Source organism: Balearica regulorum, chromosome 1 (genome assembly GCF_011004875.1).
Source record: "Balearica regulorum gibbericeps isolate bBalReg1 chromosome 1, bBalReg1.pri, whole genome shotgun sequence".
Classification (NCBI taxonomy): Eukaryota; Metazoa; Chordata; class Aves; order Gruiformes; family Gruidae; genus Balearica; species Balearica regulorum.
The window spans coordinates 139531421-139554551 of record NC_046184.1 but is presented as its reverse complement, the minus strand read 5'-3'; the positions used below and the strand labels follow the sequence as shown (position 1 = coordinate 139554551).

Below are 23131 nucleotides of genomic sequence, written 5' to 3'. Positions count from 1 at the left end.
TCATTTTGGTAATTTCCTTTTGCTTGATCTAAAATCAAGCTTACAATCAGCAAAATAAAAAGTGTCTACTTCATATGCTGAATACACTGAACTGAGCCACTGGAACTTAAATGACTTTTGGACAGAAAGATGAAGTCCTATGATTATACATTTTGACCCATTACATTTTGGATCTGTAAGAAGGACTGCCATGTCCTAGACATATAGTTAAAGCTGCATATCCAGTTAAACAAGGTAACTTACATGTTTCCTAAATGTAAGGAAAAAAGAATTAGAAGGTATACAAGTTGCAATAATAATAAAACAGCTAGTCACCAAAGGCCTTTCTCTTCTGAAGAGAGGCAAACGCACCATAGGCCACATCTTTCTATTAGCCTCTGCATAGTAGTTTTCAAAGAGATTGAAAACTTTGCACAAAAATGCAAATCTTGTATCCCATCAACAAGCTGAAAAGCCTTTTGTTTCTTCTGTTGTCTGAAGAGCAAATCTAACCATTAATATGAGAATCCAATTGTATGAAATATTGCAATCAAAGAAACCAGAGCTGAACACTGTCGAACATGACTACAGTTTACCTCCTAAAACGTAAAGGGCAGCTTTCGTCACTGAACTTGTCAGAAGCAAAGAGGTTGGAGGTTTTTTTCTTGTGTTGGGTTGACATGGTTCACGGTGGTATTGCTACAGGGCTGCCGGCCTGTCATCACTTCTGTTATGAACTTGTATTTTCTAGAGCTTTAAAACTTTGCCAGTAAAAAAATAAGTAAAATGAAATTAAATAAGAATTAAAGTTGTTTTCTTCAGGAAAAGGATTTCTTCTGACAGTACCCTCTACATTATTATTATTACTATTATTATTATAAAATCTAGCATGTCTCTTGAGAATGTAACTCCCTCCCACGGACTATCAGAGGAGCTTAAGTACATCTTGAACTGGAAATGGGAAGTCTACACTGTCAATAGTGAAGCCATTAAATTGTATCATCATCATCATCACTCTGTGAAAAAATAGTTTCGTTGGTAATCTGTAATTGTCTCAAAGTCTCCACTATAGAAAATTCAAGTGGGCAATACATTTTTCAAACTTAGACTACCATTAAATACAGTTATACAACACCTGCAATCATTGATCTTTGTAAACTATTTTGTTGAATATTTGATTTATGCTCCTGGGCCTATAATATTGACAAATTTTTTCATAGCTTGGAGGAAGGGAGTAGGTACTGTTATTTAAACAGAACTGTAGGATTTTGTAATATGTGTCAACTCCTTTACTTCTATCCAAGGAAAGAGCAGTATCTGTAAGGCACACCTTTTTACATCTCTGATATGAACAACACCTATGTATTGGACACCTTGTAACCACTCATGACTATAAATACCATCTTTCTGAACGATGTATTTCTATCACGTTCACCTGTAAAAAAAGAATGGTATGAAAGAACAAGGTTTTGGGGAAAAGTTATTGATAAGCACCAGCAAATCAGCTGCCAAGTCAAGAAGATTCAGGTAAGATGAGGATTTCAAGACTTTAGTGAGAACATTTTCTAGGTAAATCAGATCAAATCTCAGTTGGGTCTAAACTTAAGAGTATTTTTATTTCAAAGGCAAGCCTGTTTTTAATTCACAGCACAAGAAGACTACTTTAAAAGAACAGGAGAAGAAAAGTAAATGTAGGATTCAAGCCATAAACAATGAATGGGTACTGGAAGTATTTTTCTTATTGTAACTCTTTTGAGATATACTTGGGAATAATGTTAGAACATCAATGAAACCTAATTTCTTATACATACGATTAGAATATAGAGCAGTACATACAATTAGAATATAAAGCAGCGAACTGAAGCTCACAATTTCAGTATGCAAGATACTATGAAGAGAAAGACAAACTAAATATCTACTGAAGAGTACACAGAGGAAAAAAGTATTCTGCCTTCCTATTCTTTATATACAGATACATTTGGGTCAAACAGGAGTATTTGTTTTAGACCCCTGAAAGCTGCAATTATAAGAGAAGGAAGAAAAAGAAAACATGAATCTATCTCACGTTGAACTACAGTATTAGAAAAGGGAATGGGTAAAGAAGGGAATAACTTTGATGGTTTTGCTATAAATCTTAGAATATGGCTTTTCTTTTTCTCCTCTTAGTAGAAATTTCTAAGAACACATAGCCATTTCTCAATTAACCAGGGCAATGAGGAGAGAAAAAACACATTAACACACAATTTAATCATCTTGTATTATTGCCTGGGGGAGAGGTGGAGGGAAACAGAAAGATTTATGTAGCGAGCAGCTTTAACCAGTATAATGCAGACAGGTAGCAGCTACAGGCCCTGAAATGCCAACTCTTAAAGCCAAGAGCTTTGATTAGGAAAAAAACAAGGCCTAGTTAATTCATAAGCTATATAATCCAGTTTTATTGTTAACTCTCCATTATGCAAAGACACTTTGTCAAAAAAAATGACATATTTTTAAGGCATTTTTCTTTGACAACTTTAGAGTTACTGAAAAGCTGCTATTTTAATAGTTATTTTAAATGGAAGAAATCCTCTCCTTTGTATACATACACACACGAAAAGACACCCCCTGTATCTCTACAGCTTTATCCAGGAATTGCAGGGTTTTCTAAAGCACTAGAAATTTCCAAACTGAAAGAGTATTATTTGAAAGATTCTGAAGTCTATAAAACAAAAAGATACGGCGGGGTGGGGGAGGGGAAGCATATACAGAAAGCCTAATACTATGATGAACACGTCACAGATTTTCTTCTATTTATGAAATATATTTGAGATAAAAGCAATACTAACATAATATATTGAAGGAATGATATCCAAGGAATGATAACGGTAGAATTTAGAGCATAGTCTTAGAAAAACCTTAACAACAAAAATAAACATAAAAGAAGGAAATTCCTAATGCTATAACACTTCCTAAGATGCCATCAAAATTCAGAAATTTTCTCAGAGACCAAGATGCCATATGAAGACTGCTGTACAAAGTACACTTGCATATACTCCTAAGTATTGGGATAAAGTCTTACATGTTGTTAACACTTCCATTAGTAAGTACAGTTACTTCTGTAGGTCCAACGTATACATTCTGGAAATCATAGGCTATTTCTAAACCCTGGGACCTAGAAGCACTCAGGTCATATATTATTCTGACTCTCATCCCAACATATGTGTAGACTGCCTCCTCTTTCCACCATCCTGATTTCCATAGGAAAAAAAAAGGTCTAGCTGTTTCTAAAGGTATGAAGACTGAGGTAATAGGCAGTTAAAAAACACACCAAATGTTCTTTAAAACTTTGAATACAATTAGCAGGTAAAACCAAAACCTTTTTTTTAATCTATAAAAGAGAACTCTAGGGGGGTTTTAATGAAAAAATGGTAGAACTGGCATTAGTGTAACTACTGGTATAAAGATGCAAATTTTTTTATTATTTTTTAACCTAACCCTTAGAACCTAGTAATTTTATCTTGTTATTCTACAGTGTTTCCAAGTGCACATGCTAATTACCTGTTGTCTGTAAAAAGTTCCAAAAGAGGGAAGGGGAATAGTTCACTTCCTTTTTGAAAAAGGCAAAGTCATGATAAACAGTAAACTATGCAAAGTCAATGGTGAGTCAAACATTCTAATAAACTAAATTTTACAATACTGTACAATTTGGAATCAACTGCCACATAAAAAGTGTAAAGTTCTAGAACACACAAAAACAGAACAGTAACACTACTTTCTGGTCTTTACTCTTAGATGCCTTCATTCATGGAAAATGAAGATGTTCAAATTAAAAAAGGAAGAGGGATAATATCATAAAAGTATGATCTACAATAATAATAACAATGCAAGTTATTAGGCAGCAGAGTAACAATACTACAATACCTCAGTGGCCCAAATATTTTCATTTTCCTGAGATATGTTCCCTACAAAACACTGCTTTTAATTTTTAAAGACTAGAAATTTATTGCATTGTGATACACTCTTTGTGGCTCCATCTCCCCTGAGCCACAAAGCAAAAAACGTTTTCTTAGTCCAATAATAATACAATGCCATAGAGAGGATTCAGTCCTAGCATAAAAAGATCCACCATTTCACATGGCATAATTTTTTGCAGTAATGGTCCTGTAGTACAATGATGACATTAACCAAGGTTATGTCACTTCACACGCATGCATGGGTCTATTCTTTTGCCCCGCAGAGACAGGTCAAAGGAGCTTTCTGTATGTAAAGTAAAAAATAATAAAAAGAAATCTTTACCATAGAACAATTTTTTCAAATGAAATTCTCAGTGTACTCATGCTCCACCTTAAACCCATTAATTTCTCCCACTTCAGACTTTCTGATACACTATAATCCCAATTTCTTCATTAAACACACACATTATCTTTCATTCCATCCTTCTTCCAGTATTAGTGCAAATTTTTCCCTCTTCCTTAGAAGTGTTCCCAAATGAACAGTACCAGCGTCAAACTCATAAAACATCCCAATCCAAGAAAGACACTTCCTCTCACGACTGGTCAGTAACCAAATAAGGGTCTATTAGTTCGCATACGTACTTTGTGGCAGTTTACATTATACCCAAATGGACCGATTAAAGCAGAACACAATTTTAAAGACATTACGTTCAAAAAGATGCCCTAACATCAGCCGGCAATTGTGCAAAAGAGAACCTAAGTGAACTAATACATATGCAGAGCAGACAATCAATGCCCAGGAGTGAACAAAAGGGCTGAGATGCTTGGCAGTAAACCCAATCAGTTCAGCATCCGCAAGCACAGGACTGCTGCAAAGGACTGGCACATATCTATCCTTTGTAGAGCGAAGGTCACACAGGGGCTGCTGGACCTATTACACCAGGTCAGAGAACATGTATTAACAAGCTGGGAGAATGAGAACCTGTATAATGCTGTACATATTACACAATGCAAAGGTGATGAGTAAATTCCTACGGATGTCAGACAGAAAGACTGGGCTGAAAAATAATACCCTGGGCTCTCCTCTCAGTTGTCTTGTGTTATCCTGAGACAAACTAAATGCAAAAGTTGCCCAACTGAACCGCACACAGGCACAGCAGAGGCGAAAACTAACAGCAAAAGGAAAAAGTAATATATGAAGCGCTGATACATAACTGGTGCCCAAAGGAAAGCTTTCAAGAACTAGAAATAAACCTGTTTCATCCGAGACACACAGTCGGCTAGAAGTAGGACTTATTTGATGACTTTTGCAAAAATACTTCATATACCTCAAAAGGGAAGGAGGAAGAAAAACGAAAATATATTTTAGAAAGAAATCGGCTATTATATATAACAGCAGCAAAACAATACTTGGGAAAGAGCAGTGTCCACTTAGATGCAAGTTTTTCCAAATTACAGCATCACATTTATTGCCAAACTACTATGGAAAATGGTACTTTTAATAATTTTTAATTCCTCTTACAAGTTGCACAAGAACAGAAAGCATGCATAGAGACAGCAAACATTGATACTGTCAACAGGTGTGTAACCCTTCAAGAAACAGAGACAAGCATTCCTTACTGGTTATTGAAGGAAAGGAAGGCAAAAGTGAGATAAATAAAACAGGATTGTTTTCTCCCATCTAAGTACCAAGAAAAATCTTGATAAAGGTTGGCAGTACCTCAAGGAACTTTGGGTTGGAACACTGGCTTTATTATTATTATTATTAAGGGGGAGGAAAAGGATAAATCAAGGTCAGGAGTGTCTGTCAGAACCATTGTAAGATATAAAAATGATCTTGGTTAAATACTTCTCAGTAGTCTTGTGAAAGAAATAAGAATCAATACAGAGAGGTATAGAAACACGTAACAGAAGGAACAACAATCACGAGCTGTCTCTACATGGTGTGAAAGAAAATCAGTTGTTCATAATGCAAGCAATAGATACCAAGTTTGAAGGGAGAAGATATTTAGCTTAATTGCTTTTGTGTTGTTAGTTAACATAGTTCTTAGTCTTTAAAAGAGCAATGATCATATTGTGAAAATTATCATCACCATTAAGGTCTGTTGCTAATAAAAAAAAAAATTAAAAAAGAAGCAAAATCTAGTTAAAAATAATAACAACAACCAACCCCCCCACACACACATATTATACATATAAATGCAAGTATTCAAGAATAAGATTGTCTTTCAGAGAAAACATACCAGCAGAACTCACAGAGCAGAATTTTGCTGGTAAACTGTCCTACCTAGACAAATCAGGGTGTCCTTAAAATTTCCATTCTCAAGAGTTCAATTAGCACACTCACAAGGCTACATGAACGAATTACAGCTACTCAGAACAAGAGCTGCAGAGCTGGGCCCAAGATGGCATGCAGTGTGCCTACTGCCAGTACACAGAATACTAAAACCAGGGTTGTTAATGTTGTTTTTCTTCTTAAGTAAAAAGAAAATTGGAATGCAGCAGCTGGAAATAGTGTTATTATAAGGGAAAACTCTATGCACCTTTTCTTTGTGTGAAATTCTGTTCCATTTATGACACCTTATTATTTACATTCAGAGCAAAATAAGTGGAACTTTATACACAAAACAGTGTACGTAGCCAACAAATATAAAACCTTATCATCTACAAACAGACTGGAAATACTGCCTTTATGCACAGAAAGAGACTAATTTTTACAAATGGTCAGACTGCTGTGTGCATCTTTAAAACCACTAAACAGAACCTTTAGACTCCCAGCACCCTCAAAACATACCTCTCCACTAGCTAAAGGCCCTCTATACAACTGAATGTGTGTAACAGTCAGGAAACGAAAGCCACATTATTAACAGTGGAAATTTGAAATAGGATTTATTTACTTAGCAAGTTTTTTTATTTCTTTCGAAACCAAATGTTTAGGTCTGATGCAATAAATAAATAGGCACCAAAAATGCATTGCATTTGAGTGTAATTTATGTGCAGAATTAAAATCAAATCATGGATCTTTTCATCTTGGGAGCATTCCTCTGTCAATTCCCCAGGGAGATAAAAAGATCATTGCTAATGCTGCCAATGGCATTTTGAAATGTGGTAACCACTACAGAAATGAAAACAAAACAAACTGTTCTACAGTTGAAGTAAGCTCCGATTCTGGATTATTCTAACCACAAACAACAGGCAACCATGTGGATGGACAATTTGCAAATCAATCATGGAAATAATAGAAGTTAGACTCTAGGTTAGCACGTTTGTTATGTTCTTGACAAAATTCGCCTTGCTGTTAAATTAAAATGTTAACTTTCAAGCATATGACAAATCTTATTTACTCTGTTTATGGTTAGTTAATTCTCAATGAGGAACTGTTTTACTTCTCTCCAAAATTTGCTCATGAAGCATCTATGAGGTATTTTCATCTAATAATATCCTTAATCTCTTTGTTTTTGCAACAAGATACTAGTACAAAACACAAGGGCAAGACTCTATTTTTTGTCTCGTTCTTTGTTCCCCAAAATCAGATGGAAATGGAGAATGCAAAGAAAGTAAGTTTCAACTACCTTCAGAAGCAGAAAATAGGCTTACAAGATTGCCAGTTTATAGCCTAAGAAGATTAATTCCTGCATTTAAACCATAATAGAGGACAATCTTGAGAGGACTGATGTATAGTTGAATTGGTGCTATTTGCTCTGATGCAGAAGAAATAGGAAGCGGTTTTAACCTCCCATTCACACTGTAAAATAAAAGACAGCATGTACATAAGCAAACTCCAGCATAGAATTCTTACCACTTTTCTTGTAACAGCAATCTCCTAGGCAACTTGTGCAATGAAATGAAAGTAAGAGTACATTTTTGACTTCTGACCTTGTGACAATCGGTAGGTAACACTGGAGAGAAGGAAAACTCTTGTGAATCTCACAACACTGCAATGAATTTAACTGCAAGTTAATTTCTTCTATACTATTGTTGTGGTTTAACCCCAGCTGGCAACTAAGCACCATGCAGCTGCTCACTCACTTCCTCCCCAGTGGGAAGGGGGAGAGAATCAGAAGGGTAAAAGTGAGAAAACTCGTGGGTTGAGGCAAAGACAGTTTAATAGGTAAAGCAAAAGCCGTGCACACAAGCAAAGCAAGACAAGGAATTCATTCACCACTTCCCATGGGCAGGCAGGTGTTCAGCCATCCCCAGGAAAGCAGGGCTCCATCATGTGGAACAGGTATACTTGGGAAGACAAACGTCATCACTTCGATCATCCACCCTTCCTCCTTCTTCCCCCAGCTTCATATGCTGAACATGATGTCATATGGCATGTAATATCCCTTGGGTCAGTTGGGGTCACTGTCCCAGCTGTGTCCCCTCCCAATTCCTTGTGCACCCCCAGCCCACTCGCTGGTGGGGTGGTGTGAGAAGCAGCAAAGGCCTTGGCTCTGTGTGAGCACTGCTCAGCAGTAACAAAAACATCCCTGTGTTAGCAATGCTGTGTCCAGCACAAATCCAAACCATAGCCCTTACTAGCTACTATGAAGAAAATTAACTCTATCCCAACCAAAACCAGCACAACTACAGAGCAGACACTACTTGTATGACTAGCTGTGCAGGAGTTGTTTGGAAGTGGCACACAAGAATCCAGCAGTCTTCTCCACACAAAGGAGACAGTGGCTGCAAAGGCAACAACTTCTGATCCCAGATGCCTTATTCTCACCCCTCTGTGAATGGTCAGAACAAGCTGGTAAACCTGTGCCTGTACAGTCCAACGTGACTTTGAGTTATGGTGAAGGTATTGTATAAAACTAAGCTGCTTTAGAAACCATCTCTCTTTTAGATCTGCTTGTATATGCCGACTTATCTTATGTTTCACAACACCAAGGGATACCGGCAAGGATAATAATTTACATAAAACAGTCACTACTCCTTACAAAAATTTAAATAAAAATAAATACATGACTAAACTTTCTATACTACAGTGTCATGTTGTCTGCATGTTAATTTAGCTTTAGTTCAGCTTTAAGCACAATGCTAAAAACCATTTTATCTTTGCAGCAGTTTTCCTAAGTTCATTTGTCAGTTAGGAAAGGTTAATATTATACACGCAGCTTGTAGAGCATATAATTTCTAATTTAAAATATATTCAGCCCCCTACAAGTTTAGGCACAGATCAACAAAGGCAACATTCAATCCTGTCTCTGTACTGGTGATGAGGTAGCTATTGGCCACAATTATGTAACAAACCTACTTGTCATAGCTCAAAATAAAACCTGCACAGTAAGTTGAGAAGATAGATCCTAGGGGGCATTATTCTAGTTGTATATTTCATACAAATTGAATAGATTTTTCCTTCTGTATCTTCAGTATTGGTTTTGCATGTTTTTACAACATGCTAAAATGCCAGGATCAGCTATTAAACAGTACAACTATAACGAAAGTATTTATTTAGGTATCAAAGATCTCTAGCTTCTGTTCTATTTGTTGAGGGGGCGTTTGTTTATTTTAGCCAGCTAACCCTGTACTCTGTGTGTCAGATAAGTGCACACATAAGTAGGTTTAATAGTTTTAATTATACTATATACTAGCAGTTAGAACAGTAGTCTTCTGTAGGAAAGGACTAAAGCATTTTAAGGAAAAGCAATCTATTGTGTAATTCTCAGCATTGTTAGGATTTGCTGTAGGAAAATAAGTAGAAATTTAACACTACAAAAGTGTTTGGTTTTGTTTTTTTAAAAGTACAGCCAGTACACCAAAAATTAAAATTTAGTTATTCATTTTCCTCTGGCTTATACTACACAGTGAAGTGAGCACCACTTATAAACTACATTAACTAAATCTTGCTGAATATTTATAATAAAGCAGAATGTAACTGTAGTACACTAGCACGAAGACTGTTTTTTTCTATTACAGTTAGAGTTTCCTACAAAAAAAAAGTCCTTCAATTAATTTTACCTATTAAATAACAAGCTGTCTAGACATGCTGTACACATATTTTACTTACTAAATGAGAGCACTATTTTCCAGTCTGCTAACTTCCTGGCAACTAGAATGACAGACAAAAACCCTAAGATTTCATCCCACAGCTCGAAAGAAGGTAATCCAAAAGGAAAAAACTCCAGAAGGGTGAACCACATTGATAAGTGCTGAAAAATGGGTGTTACATAACACATCAAATAATGATACAGAAGGACTCGGAATGAAAGGGATGAAGTACTTTCACTGGCAGTTCAGGGGCAAGAACTTCCCTATTGAAGGTAAGCTGATCTATCAAGGTGGAACTCAAGGACAACTTAATCACTCTCAATTATGTTAAAGAGATGGGGGAGATAAAGTCACAGAGGATCAGAGTCAGCAACACTTTCACATAGCCTAGTGTTAGCCACTAAAGGATATGGATGCAGGTTCTATGGGGTAACACTTGGATTGTGTACAAAGTCAAGAACCTTCTAAGTGCCTCAGACCTCATTCAAGGATTTTATTCTCACAGTTATTAAGTATTCACAAATATTTTGGAAATCTTCCTATTAGATGATATCCTACCTTCCCTAATCAGAAGCAAATATGTCAGCTATAGAAGCAAGTTCAATGCACATTACATTAGATGGACTTAATATTCAATTTTTCATCATTTATAGATCAGTTAATATTGTTTTTTATAAAATTGGCAAGGGTTAGGTGAAAAATTCCAAAATCAGTCACATACACTTTCACACACTACCTTGTTGTGAAAATTACTGCAATACCTAAAGCTTCAGATTCTGAAAAATGCAACCAGCTATGGAGGTACTTTAAAAAGTTACAAAAATATAGTTATAGATATCCAATACTGAAAATTTTGTTTGTTCTCTTTCAAAAGAAGTAATTTTATGCAGATTTCTACAGCTTCTAGAAATATGTAACTCATCTTATCATCTTCAATAAGCACTATGTGACACATTAAAATCTTACTTCTCATGTATATTTACATCAATATAACATCAAAAGATTTACTGCAGACAGGTTGGGCAGAAAGCTTCTAACCTGTGCGCCCCTTATTTCATTCCTTCCCCCAAATTATTCCAAATTTCTTGAAACATTTAGGAATCTCAGGGAAGTCCAAGCAGTCTTTTGCCTCCTAAGGGCCACAACTCGTCATGAAACGGGTTCACCAAAAATTATGTTAAAAGTTGTGACAGAACTCAAAGTATTTAGAGGCTGAAACATACTACAAGTCCTCTGAAAGGAAATGTACATTACGAAAATCATCAAGGTGGTGTCCCTTTTATGTCTCTGTACTGGTAGAGACTTAAGAGTATTTTCAGTTTAATTCTATACTTATTTATGGCTTTCATCACAGCTGAAAGATTACTGAAATACAACACATTCTTACTATGCAATTTTTTTTAAATAGAAGAAATCATATCCTCGTTGTAGCATAACAGTAACTAGGGGAATAGAAACACAACAAATATTTGTCAGTTGAAAGGATGCCTCACATATAGGGATAAAAATAAATTATACCAGCATGCATAAACTCTTCATGTAAGTATATTTTATGGAGAAGCATACAAAATGCCGTAATTTATGTCTGCTATTTTATTCGAATCCAGAAAGTCACAAAGTATTTCTCTGGAGCTGTACTTTAAAACAGATACATTTAGTTACAGCAAGAATTCAGTTTATACCTTGAGTGTCTCAATCTTGGCAAACTTAGGTCCAAGAATTATGGATCCTTTATAATTACTTCCCTGGTATGAGTTCATAATCTAGAGTATTTTTAATGCTTCTTCACTGTATGACCCCCAGGAGTTTGGAGAACTAAAGATGACTCAGAACCTCAATTTGTATTGTTTTTGCCTATCTGGAATGTTACAGAAAGGCAATTTCTAAATGTAAACGGGATAGCATCTGAGATAAATGTACTTAGTTCCTAAAATACTGTCCAAAACTAAATATCTGCGCATAATAAATTCACTTAATATGATACAAAAAAATTATGTATCCATATCAACATCTAAATATTTATATTGCTTACTTAGAATATTCACCTGTGCAGGACAGCCTGTGTAAAGCAGATTTTCAAATTTTGCTAAAAAGCAGCAGCAACTAAGAAAGCTTTCCTGAAATCTAAATAAGAATGAAATTAAAATAATTTATTCTGGATTAAAAAAAAAACCAACACAACACAAAACCAAACAAACCACACCATAACCCCAGGCTATTTGAGACTCCAGTGGTGAAACTGAAAATGAAACTGAAATAACTCAATCACTGTTTTGCATAGCATACTGAGAGTGCAGATGAAACAGAAACCAAAGGTTCTAAAATGCTTGAAACTATTTGTGATAGTATGAGTAAAGTCAGTTTTGTTTTAAACCAGGACAACCGAGTGCCTTCACCTGTTACAGGCACGGAGGAGCGAAAAGCGCACATTTCTTGGAAACAGAGTAACTGATTAGACTTCGCAGCAGTCTTTTCAGAAACAATTTGGGTTTTGCAGAAGGAAAGCACATGCCTCAAATTCACACTTTTTAAGAATTCACCTACATCCAAAGCTGCTTCCTGTGTGATAATCCACATAGACTATTTCAAAAACCAAGTCACATACAAAAACACTCCACTATTCTACAAGAGACATGCAGCAGAAGGCCCTGATTCAGCACGTAGTTCAGAGCAGACTTACACACTGCTCTAGTCATACTGACTATTCAAGATCCAATCTAGCCGTTACATGAGGGACTGATAGATTTCAGAGTAACCCTGCAAAGCTGAAACTCTATTGATATAAAAAGTGGGAGACGACTACCACAGTGGTTTCCAGCCTTTTCAGTTGGACACTGCAACTCTAAATGCTTAACAATGCTGCTCGGTACCCTGCGCAACACAAGCAGCCCCCGGGGTGAGGGACTCGCTGTTCTCGGCCGCCTCCCGCAGACCCCCAGGCGCCGGGGCAATGTCACAGCTCTGCAAACTGGGAACCCATTCTCCATACCCGCCTTCCCTGGCTCCGACCACCAGGCTACCCTTCACCTCTCTCCCCACTGCCACCCTAACCTCGTTCAGTCCTCCACCATTAAGGGTGAGCGCCCTTTTCAATCTCAGCCCCGGAACTTCTAATTCAGGCGAAATTTGCCCACGAATAGGCGGGGGTGGCGGGAGGAGGAGGGAATAAGTCTTTTCCTGGTCCTTTAATCTCTTCAGACGGGTTTAAGCAATGCCGCCCCGGGCACCCTGGCTGCCCGCCCGGAGCGAAGAGGCCGTTCCCTAGCGGCCGAAGGGGGCAGGCCGGCCCCGGCCCAGCCCGGCCCGCTTCCCCCAGCCCCGGGAGGCGCCTCAGCGGAGGGGCGGCGCGCCGCGTTGGGGAGAGGGGCTACCCGCCGCTAGCCACGGCTCCTCGCTACACCGAAAGGCCGAGCCGGGCCTCTCTGCAGTGGAACCGGCCGGCGCGGTGCGGGGGCCAGGCCGCAGCAGGGAAGAGGGGCAAAGGCTACACACCCAGCAGGAGGCCGTCCATGTCAAAGATCAGGTGAGTGACCGGCCGCAGCGCGGCCGCGGAGGAAGCGGACATGGCGAGGGCACAGCAGCCGGCGGCCCGCGTGGCGGCGGCGCAAGCGCGCTCTGCTGGCGGCCGGAGACAGCGGAGAGAGCGGTAGCGGTGCCGCCGCGGGGAGAGGCCGGGCCGGGCGGGGTCGGAGCCGGAGCGGTTGTGGCGGTTGACGAGCCGGGAGCGCCGTTGGGGAGGCCAGCAGCCAATGGGACAGAGAAACTCTTTTTAAAAAAAAAAAAAAAAAAAAAAATAATCATTTCTCTCTGTGGGCTTCTTGTCGTTGTTTTTAAGCCCCGTGTGGTACTGCTTACAGGAGAGACTAGGGAGTTTTGACATTTTAGAGCTCGTTTCCTGTCAAACTTTTGTGTGCCTGTGTAGAAATTTACAAGGATAATATTAGCGCTGGATCGTAATTGGAACCGTAAACAAAAAGCCGCAAATCTGTGTAAAACTGTGAGGAAAGAGTAACATAATGGTGTGTATGTAAACCCATCTGTGAAGGGGTGCTGTGTGTGCGAATAGTTAATTATGGGCTGTTTGGGGTGTTACTTGTTTCTCAAGTTCAAGAAACAAGCCAGTGTTACTGAGATGAAACAAAATCTTCATGGACGCACCATCCGATTTTGACTGGCCAGTTGTGAGGGAAAGAGGTAACGTCCTCATCAGTCTTCCCTTTTTTATTTTATTTCATTTCATGCAGGTAACTCACCGTTGGGCATCAAGGTCATTGAAATGCCAGTTGCAGAAGCAGACATGAAAAGAGCTGTGTCAGGCTCCCAAGGTGACATACTGGCTTGGTGATTTGTACTGCTGTGCAGTTCTGTGTGGAGGCAATGGTTAGTTGCAGCTTCCGATAAGGGAAGTCCTGTCTCTGTTGCCTGTAGGTAGGCCTCGCAGCAATTAATTTTTTTCTGACTGTGCCTTCATTTGAATTGGCAATACTTCACCGTTTTAGCAAGTTAGTGGTGTTTTTAAAGCCCTAACTGTAGGTCTCATGCAATCACATTTGAATTTTAATTTAGCCCCCTTACGCATCTTATCTACCCCCAAAACCTATCCCTTAAAAGAGCCCTTACCCTACAGTTGTGAGAAATTTCATAGATACAAAGTCCTTGTACCTCTTCCTATCTTGGAAATAAGACAAATAAAACATCCTTGGCCTTTACCTTTTTAATAATAAAATTTGACTTTCAAATAAAGTATTTTGAGTTTTGGGTTGGTTCTCTTTTTTTTTTTTTTTAACTTGTCTCATTTTGTAATGATTATGTTTGATAATGTTGCTTAGGCCCTGCCTATGTAGGCTAGGAAAAAGACTGTGTGCAGTGCCTTAAATGTCTTTTAAAAATGTCGTGCGTAGTCATGATATGCATTTGTTAGTTCTTACATAGATTTAAGAAAATGGGTCCTGTGCTTCAGATTAATTTTTACTTATCTTACAATATGAGTGTTAAGAATGCACAAAGCTCTTTTGTTTCTGCATTAAATATTGTGCAACAAGTCAACGTTTCAACTTTGTTTCAGACAGCAAATGCGTTAGTTACCTTACTAGTTCATTTAGGTGGGAGCATAGCTAGAAAGAAATGAAAGGCCAAATCCTAAATAGAGTGTGTCCAAAAAAAATATTAATATGTTAAAAGGAAAAAATAAAATCATTATAGTAATCTCAATACTTATTCTGCTATTCTAAGAAAGAATGTGTTTCAGCTGTAAGAGTGTATGCTGTTGTGGCAAAAATTTCAAGAGCGTGAGCAAAGAGGTTGTATGGCAGTTGTACTTGACATAGATTAATTCACTTTTGAATTACCAAATATTCTAAAATACCCATTTCTGGCATCTTTGGTATTTGTTGGCATAGTAACACCTGTACTTGTTAACAAGAAAGCTACATCAGTCAGGTATCCTGAGTTACTGTTCTAATTAGAGAGAAGCATAAGCATTTTGATCACAACTTCACCTTCCCCTCCCGCCTCCCCCAAAGGGGATATACTTACTATTTTTAGTGTGTAAACTACCAGTTCATCTCATAAAACATAGGGTTATGCAAAACTTTTGAGTATTTAAAGTGCAAATCCTAAACACAACCTACTTGGAAAACCCCCACAAAATTAAAGTGTAATACATGAGATGAACCTTTTTAGGGTTAAGTGGTCTGTGATACAAATTTTATTGTGCACATTTTGAGACAGTCGGGTTACCTGACGTGCTGATGACCTCAATTTGCTTTGCTTTATTGTGGCTTATAGTGATACCATAATGTTAGCTTATTTGATTCTTCAAAGCTACATTGAAATACAGGAAAATCTTACCAATATAGACAAACTGTTTAGGTTTATTCAGTGTTACTATGTCTTCTTAATTACAGAATGAAATGGGTTTAAGGTCCAAGCAGAATTTTAATTTGCAATGGACCATAATTTTCTAGATGCACAAATAAGTGAAAATGCTGATGTGAAGTTTATTATTAAGCTGCCTTAAATATTTGTCTCAGATGTGTCAGCAGTGGTATTTGTTTGTTTTGTTGGGGTTTTTTTTAAGAATGAGTGAAAAGAAGTTGAGATTAAAAAAATGTTCAGTTGATTTTTTTTTTTTGTTTGCTACTTTTTTATTATTTATTTCAGGCCTGTTTAAAGTGAAGAGGACTTTATTTTAATAACTTTAGAGTTGTGGGAAGCATACTATGGTGGAGGTACAGTAACCATGAAAACTGGTAGTTAATTATATGCCCACTAACCTGATGTCCCCTTATTGAGAAGGGGGGAACTTGGGTTACTGAGATGTAGTCATACAGATGGACTTGCATCTGTAATCTTGCAAAGTCTGAAGAACACAGTTAACTTCATATACATTTGTTAATGAATTTAACTTGCTATTTGGGCGCATTCCAAAACAGATGAATAAATCTGCCGAGTTTTACATTTTATGATATTATGTGGTACCTATGCAGGTTTTTAAATGACTGCAAATTAGCTGCCTATAGGTATTCCTTCTTACCTCAAACACGTCTGATTTTTCTGGCTTTGTAATAATACATTAAAATCACTGTTATTTTTCTTGCATGTGGGATAAGGTGAAAATACTCAGGTGCCTATCCATGTGGTTATTAAGTAATGTTTTATGTACACAGCCCTCATAACCTTTTTTTAACCTTGTATGTTTGTTTGGGTTTTCTTTAACTTAAAGCTAAAAAGTTTTCCACATCACTGAAATGTTCATGACTTAAGTTCTTTTCCTGGAGTGTAAAAGCTTCCGAATACACTTAATTTTTTTCTTGGGTAATATACTTGACTCAAAAAATGAAGTTTCCTATTTCGCTACTTCATGTTGTGCTTGAAACATGGATTCACTTACAGTATTTTTATAACATTGATAGGAGCATTACACACTATGTGTTTCACACGGAAATGACTGACTATTTTTCTTGTTCTGCAGGCGTCTTGGCAAAGAGGATAAACAGATTATAATCCATTTTGCTTTGAATATTAAAAAAGAATCTAAAGACTTGAATAAATCCAGTAATTTAAAAGCTTTCACAATGATTTACATGAACAGCTGTTAAACCCACTATTAGTAACAAATTACTTGAAATGACTTAGAGTTAAATGTAATTTAATTCAGGTATCAGCTGAGATTCACAGCAGTTGCTGCAGTTGAGCCTATAAGCCCTCAGAAAATGAAACCCCGCCCAGTGCTGGATGTCACCAAACAAGAGCTTTTCACCCTAAGAATATGAACTAAGTGAATTTTATTTTTTCAGTTCATGTTTTTGTTGTTGCAGAAGGGAAAATGGCACATGTCTTAAGGCAATTAAATAATACTATACACCTGCTGATCCAAGTCATGTTTTATTGATCACTGAAGTCAAAAGGGAGTATGTCCTCTTTAATGAATCGTATGGGTCTTCTTACAGCCAAGCAAGTATGGGGAGGAGAGCCATCCATTTTCTGGATTTTTCTATTTGCCACCAATTACAAGTGAATTAGTTAAACAGGCAAGAAAGATGATGCTTCAGGAGAACAAAGTGAAGAAGATACACGTTGGTCATCTATAAATTTAGATGAAGTACTATAAAAAGGTGCTTAAGCAGCGATGAAGGGTGAAATTCTAGCAAAGCCAACCAAGCACACAAGAGGGAACAAGTGATATAAGATATTTTTAGATGTCAATTGCTGTATTTATTGGTGGGATTGTACAACAGAACCAGCAGTTTCTGAATCTGGGAAATGAAGGCTTAATGCTGTGCTTCAGGGCCTTTTTTTCATTTCCATTAAAGTCAGTGAGAATCATTTTCTCTCCTCTATGGCTTGTGAATTAGCTTTTTAACATCATTTTTCGTCTTCCAGTAAGATATTGGCTGCACACAGGCAAAATGTTCAGGTGATTAGCAGTGTCATTGTAATTGAAATCCTGAAGTGCTTAATGGGTGGGTCCCACTTAGCCTTAAACTATCAGAATAATTAGGGCTGAAGGAAATGCATCCCCAGATAAGATCTGAAGTAGCATATCTTGTTTAGCTTTTCCTGTGTGATGTGGGCTTCCTCTGTAGGATCATTTGCAACTTTATTTATCTAACTTTCCATTATTGCAGAAGCCTAAAATATTGTTTATGCTTTTGGTTTTCTTGTCTGCATGTGAATTTTATGACTTTTTTTTTTTTTTCGTTTTGCTACAGTTTGATTGTTACTGATTATAGGAAAATTTTTGTATTTGTAGTACCATGTGGAATACACATTCTGTCAACCTTCCTGAGAGAGACATCTATCACTTGATTGCTGGCAGTAAGGGTAGAACTGAATGCAAGTTGCCCTTCCAATGGTCCCTATCAGTCTTGTGTTCCTAAGCTCAACCTCTTCAAAGGCTGCAGTAGTCACATCATCAGATGAAAAAGAGACAGAAAGAATTGTAATTCTCTGGGTCACAAGGTCTCTAAGCCACTGATCTGTAATGCTCCAGATTCAGGTTTCATATACATGTTCCCCACTCAGCATGCAACAGGCTGGAGAGTCAAATCTCCAGAGCTCAGACATTCTGCCTACTTTGTGGGTGCATGTCCTTACAACTTTATATCTACCCAGAAGAGTCGAGTAGAGATAAATGAGCTTGTTGGCAGCCCAGAGTGTCTACATGATCACTGAAACCTGCTCTCGGGCTGGTAGTGCGGGGAGACTGTTGGAGGCCAGCTGTTGTACAGTACCACAACCTTTCTGTTCTTGCAGTGATTCTAGCAATTGAGTGACTGTCGGGTTTGCATGGCAAGGTTTTGGTAGCGAGAAGCAGGGGGGGCTACAGGGGTGGCTTCTGTGAGAAGCTGCTAGAAGCTTCCCCTGTGTCTGACAGAGCCAATGCCAGCCGGCTCCAAGACGGACCCGCCGTTGGCCAAGGCCAAGCCCATCAGCGCCTCTGTGATAACATTTAAGAAGGAAAAAAACAGTTAGAGAGAGCTTTTGCAGCCAGAGAGAGGAGTGAGAAGATGTAAGAAACTCTGCAGACACCCAGGTCAGTGCAGAAGGAGGGGGAGGAGGTGCTCCAGGCGCCAGAGCAGAGATCCCCCTGCAGCCCATGGTGAGGCAGGCTGTCCCCCTGCAGCCCATGGAGGAAGGATGAGGGGGTGTAGAGATTCCACCTGCAGCCCGTGGAGGTCCCCACGCCGGAGCAGGTGGAGGCACCTGAAGGAGGCTGTGGCCCCGTGGGAAGCCCGGGCTGGAGCAAGCTCCTGGCAGGACCTGTGGCCCCGTGGAGAGAGGAGCCCATGCTGGAGCAGGTTTGCTGGCAGGACTTGTGACCCCGTGGGGGACCCACGCTGGAGCAGTTTGCTCCTGAAGGTCTGCACCCCGTGGGAGAGACCCACGCTGGAGCAGTTCGTGAAGGACTGTAGCCCATGGGAAGGACTCATGTTGGAGAAGGTCGTGAAGGACTGTCTCCTGTGAGAGGGACCCCACGCTGGAGCAGGGGAAGGAAGAGAGGAGTCCTCCCCCTGAGGAGGAAGGAGCGGCAGAAACACCGTGTGATGAATTGACTGTAACCCCCACTCCCCGTCCCCCTGTGCTGCTGAGGGGGGCGGAGGTTGAAGCCGGGAGTGAAGTTGAGCCCGGGAAGATGGGAGGGGTGGGGGGAGGTGTTTTAAGATTTGGTTTTATTTCTCATTCCTCTACTCTGTTTTGCTTAGTAATAAATAACATGAATTCCCTCTCTAATTTCTGTCTGTTTTGCTCGTGACGATAATTAGTGAGTGATCTCTCCCTGTCCTTATCTTGACCCACAAGCTTTTCATTGTACCTTTTTTACCCTGTCTGGTGAATGAGGGGAGTGATAGAGCGGCTCTGGTGGGCACCTGGCCCCAGCCAGGGTCAACCCACCACAGTGTCTAGCTCTGCATAGCCAGACAAGCCGTAACACCATGCTGAAACATAGGAAGTAGCAACTCTGATAGGGAAGCAGAAATGGTGGGAAGGGGAAGGGGAGGGGGGAGAGGGCAGTGCCAAGCAGAGTTAACCAGCTGCTTCTTGATCCCTATTGCAGCTGAGTTAGATATTTGGGCTGTTTGTGACTAGGGGAGTTACAACTTTTCTTTGGCTGCAGGAGTTAGTGTACCTCCCAACCAAGTCATAATTTCCTTTTGGGAATTCCTCTCTTCCTCGCTACGTGTGCAGACATGCAAACGCACACTGGTAGTATACTCCAGAACAAGCGGTTGTGGACAGGTGATGTCAAATATGCTTTGTGAGCACTAGCATGTAGGGCACTAACAGATTTTTTGAGTGAGGAAATAGTCCCTTCATTACGTTGTCCATCTACTTTAAGTATATGTGTACATGCTTTGAGGAATTACGTTGAGTTGTAACAAAATGTGTGCGAAAATAATGTGGCCTTTTTTCTTAGTTTATACTTTGAACAAAATTTTTCTTAGAAGATCAGTAACAGATACTTGTTTTTATAAAACATTTGTAAAGGAAGAAATACCACTTGTAAATATTGATATAGTTAGATAATAAAGATGCCTACAAGGAGGCATTGTAGTCCAAGTACTGTCAAGCCAGTGACAACCTGATCGTTTTGTTAATTTTTTTTTTTTTTCCTAAGCCAGCTAGCTCCACCTACTAAGTGCATCTTAAGCATTTCAGCTTGGGTTCTGTGAGGTGAATGATTCCTCACAGTGACACTGCAGGATTGAAAGATTATTGAATTTCGATTTCATATGCTTACATATGGGAAAGACCACAAGAGATATTCATGATCTAGATGAATTCTTTGCATTGAGACAGAATTTTATGTGCTTAAAATGTCTGTCCAGACATTATGTCTAAAATTTTCTAAACCTTTCAGTGAAACTTTTGCTCTACTGGGATATCTCTAGTTCTTCCTCTATTTTTTTTTTTTTTTTTTGGACACACGTCAATCCTTAAACCTGTCCTCGTAAGTTGTGCTTTCTGAAGCTTTCAGCATTTTGATTGCTTTTCAGGATTCTAGTTTCTCTGTATGCTTAGAGAAGTCCAGCATTTAGGTAAATTTTTGTAGCTGTGAGTTTTCTAAGTGACAAACAGAAAGGTCATCTTCTAATAGACTGCTGCCACCTTAGTCCCAGATACAGAATTCCTTTGAATTAACATAAGAACTGAATTACTGTTGTAGCTGTAGTTGTATTTTGTCCACTAATGAATGATTTGTAATTCTTACTAATATTTTTTACTACTGCTACTTAGTCAGGTTGTTCCCCATTTTGTACCAAGCCAAAAGCTGAAAACTTGTTGCCACTTTTCCAATTTAAAATTTTCTTTGTGGATCACTTCTAGATGTATCCTCATTAATTAAGAATAGTCAGTATTATACTTCACTGAAAAAGATCAGTGGCAACATATCTAGCCCATGAAGAGCTTAATACCTCTTTGTACAGTGTGAAAGATTTTTCTGCATTTTTAAAGTATAAGGAATGATTATCTTGCAAGCCTGATGAGGCAGCTATCTGCAAGAAACTGTTGCAGAATAAATTATATCACTGTTTCAAAAATGTTGCATGTGTTATTTAGACCAGTGGCTGTTGCAAGCAATAGGGAATGAGTATTATATTAATGACCATGTGTGACAACCTGGCTCTGTAACTTGTTTTTCACTGACTTTTTTTTTTAGGCCAACAATTATGCTCTCATCTGGAAAAATTAGACTAATGCAATTTTCCAAAAGTTATTAACGAGACTTATAATGTTAAAGATGGCTCTATATCCTAATTAAGTAGGATGTGCCATCCAGAGAGTAGCCACTTTGTGTTGTGGCCATCTTGAGTCGCAGAGCTGGAAGGAAAGACGGGGTGCTTGAGGAAGCCTAGAGCTTCACGCAGTAGTTGGCGCTCTTGTCGCTGCATCCCTGCCGGCGGCGTCCGGGCAGGTGTCCGCGCCCAGGCTGTGTGGAGTTGGTGGAAATATGGTAAACCCTTGCTCACTTGCAGTTTTTGAATGTATTTAGCTGGGTGATTGTTGGTTCTTGAAGGACCTGACAAAGGCTGGGGACCTACATGTTTATCTGTTTTTTCTGACTTCGTTACATTGTCTAATAGATCCAATGAAATATATTTTTTCTGTCTATTCAAGCCCATCTTTCTTTAAAGATCCTCTTGTGTGTGACTTGAGGTAGCTTAGACAAGTATCATTTGATAGTTGGGATTTATGGCTATAATGACTACAAAACCTGGATCTTTATTCTTGCATGGCATAACCAATAAATTCTTCCAGCTAAACTCCTGTATGTAACTCTTCACTAAGTTAAGCACAACCATGATAAAAAATACCGAATCATTAGACCATGTCACTGAGTTCCATATAGAAAAGCTATTGTGACTTCCTCAGAACTATACAAAGTCCTCTGCAGTCCACAGATTTCAGAAGTTCATATAATGATTCCCTACATCCTTCAGGATAACTACATGGCTACAGAATTTTGAGAGTGGAACTTGTCACAGGTGTTTTTGGACTAAGCCGAAGAATGAAGTTTAACCATCTTTCTTCACTGAAGATTTATTGCAGAATAAATATCTTCTAACATCCAATAATTCAATTTGTACAAAGTTCTTTGGAACAGCAGAGCTGTATCTTTTAATTCTAGGTATGTGTGACTTTCAAAAATATCTTCTGAAATTAGCTAAGTTCCATGGGTTTTACTATGGTAAGAGCAGTTAATAAATACCCTTTGTTCCATTTTTAGCTCTCTTATTGGTGTATTTCATTTGAATGCCTGTTAAATATAAGTGCGTATTAGCAGATTTATGTGGAAGCATGAGCATTTAGATGTGCACTAACATTCAGCCAGTCTAAGCAGTGTATCTCGTTTGGTTTTTACGAAGATATGTGTACTGTACCTGTTAGATGAGCACTTAGTAGTGTGATCCTAAACTTCTAAAGCTTTGGCAGAGAGGTTTTGATGAACTGAGACAAAAGGTCTGCCTCGCTGCAGCTCTGCCCTTCCACTAGATTCCAAACACATTTTCTTCCCAAATACTATTTAAAAAATAATTTCCTTTACCAATTCAATGAGTTGAACTCATATGAGTTCAATTCAATGAGCTGAACATTCATATGAACTTGTATGAATGTTTATATATAGATGAGTAGATACCGTCTCCCACTTGGTGGCCAGAAGACCGAAGTATCTTAAAAAACAATGTTTCTCACAAATTATGAAAGCAAAAACAAAGTTGGACTCTGTGTTCGTA

At 38.6% G+C, this 23131-nt stretch overlaps 2 protein-coding genes across 8 annotated transcripts in view; one reads left to right on the top strand and one right to left on the bottom strand.

Moving 5' to 3' along the window:
- PUDP (pseudouridine 5'-phosphatase) overlaps nucleotides 1–13511 on the bottom strand; it is a 74666-nt gene extending 61155 nt beyond the window's left edge. The window contains exon 1 of the mRNA XM_075736303.1: nucleotides 13383–13511. Within this exon, the coding sequence (XP_075592418.1) occupies nucleotides 13383–13455 (73 nt within the window). The 5' untranslated portion in view covers nucleotides 13456–13511. The remainder of the gene's footprint in view (nucleotides 1–13382) is intronic.
- The window catches only part of STS (steroid sulfatase), a 128104-nt gene continuing 118057 nt past the window's right edge, over nucleotides 13085–23131 (top strand). For 2 of the 7 annotated variants that reach the window (XM_075736255.1, XM_075736272.1), the window contains exons 1-2: nucleotides 13086–13413; nucleotides 14135–14318. The gene's annotated coding sequence lies outside the window, so the exon portion shown is untranslated. Of the gene's footprint in view, nucleotides 13414–13472; nucleotides 13537–14134; nucleotides 14319–22336; nucleotides 22525–23131 lie in introns of those variants that run through there. The other 5 variants (XM_075736246.1, XM_075736237.1, XM_075736290.1 and 2 more) reach the window with 5 other exon arrangements.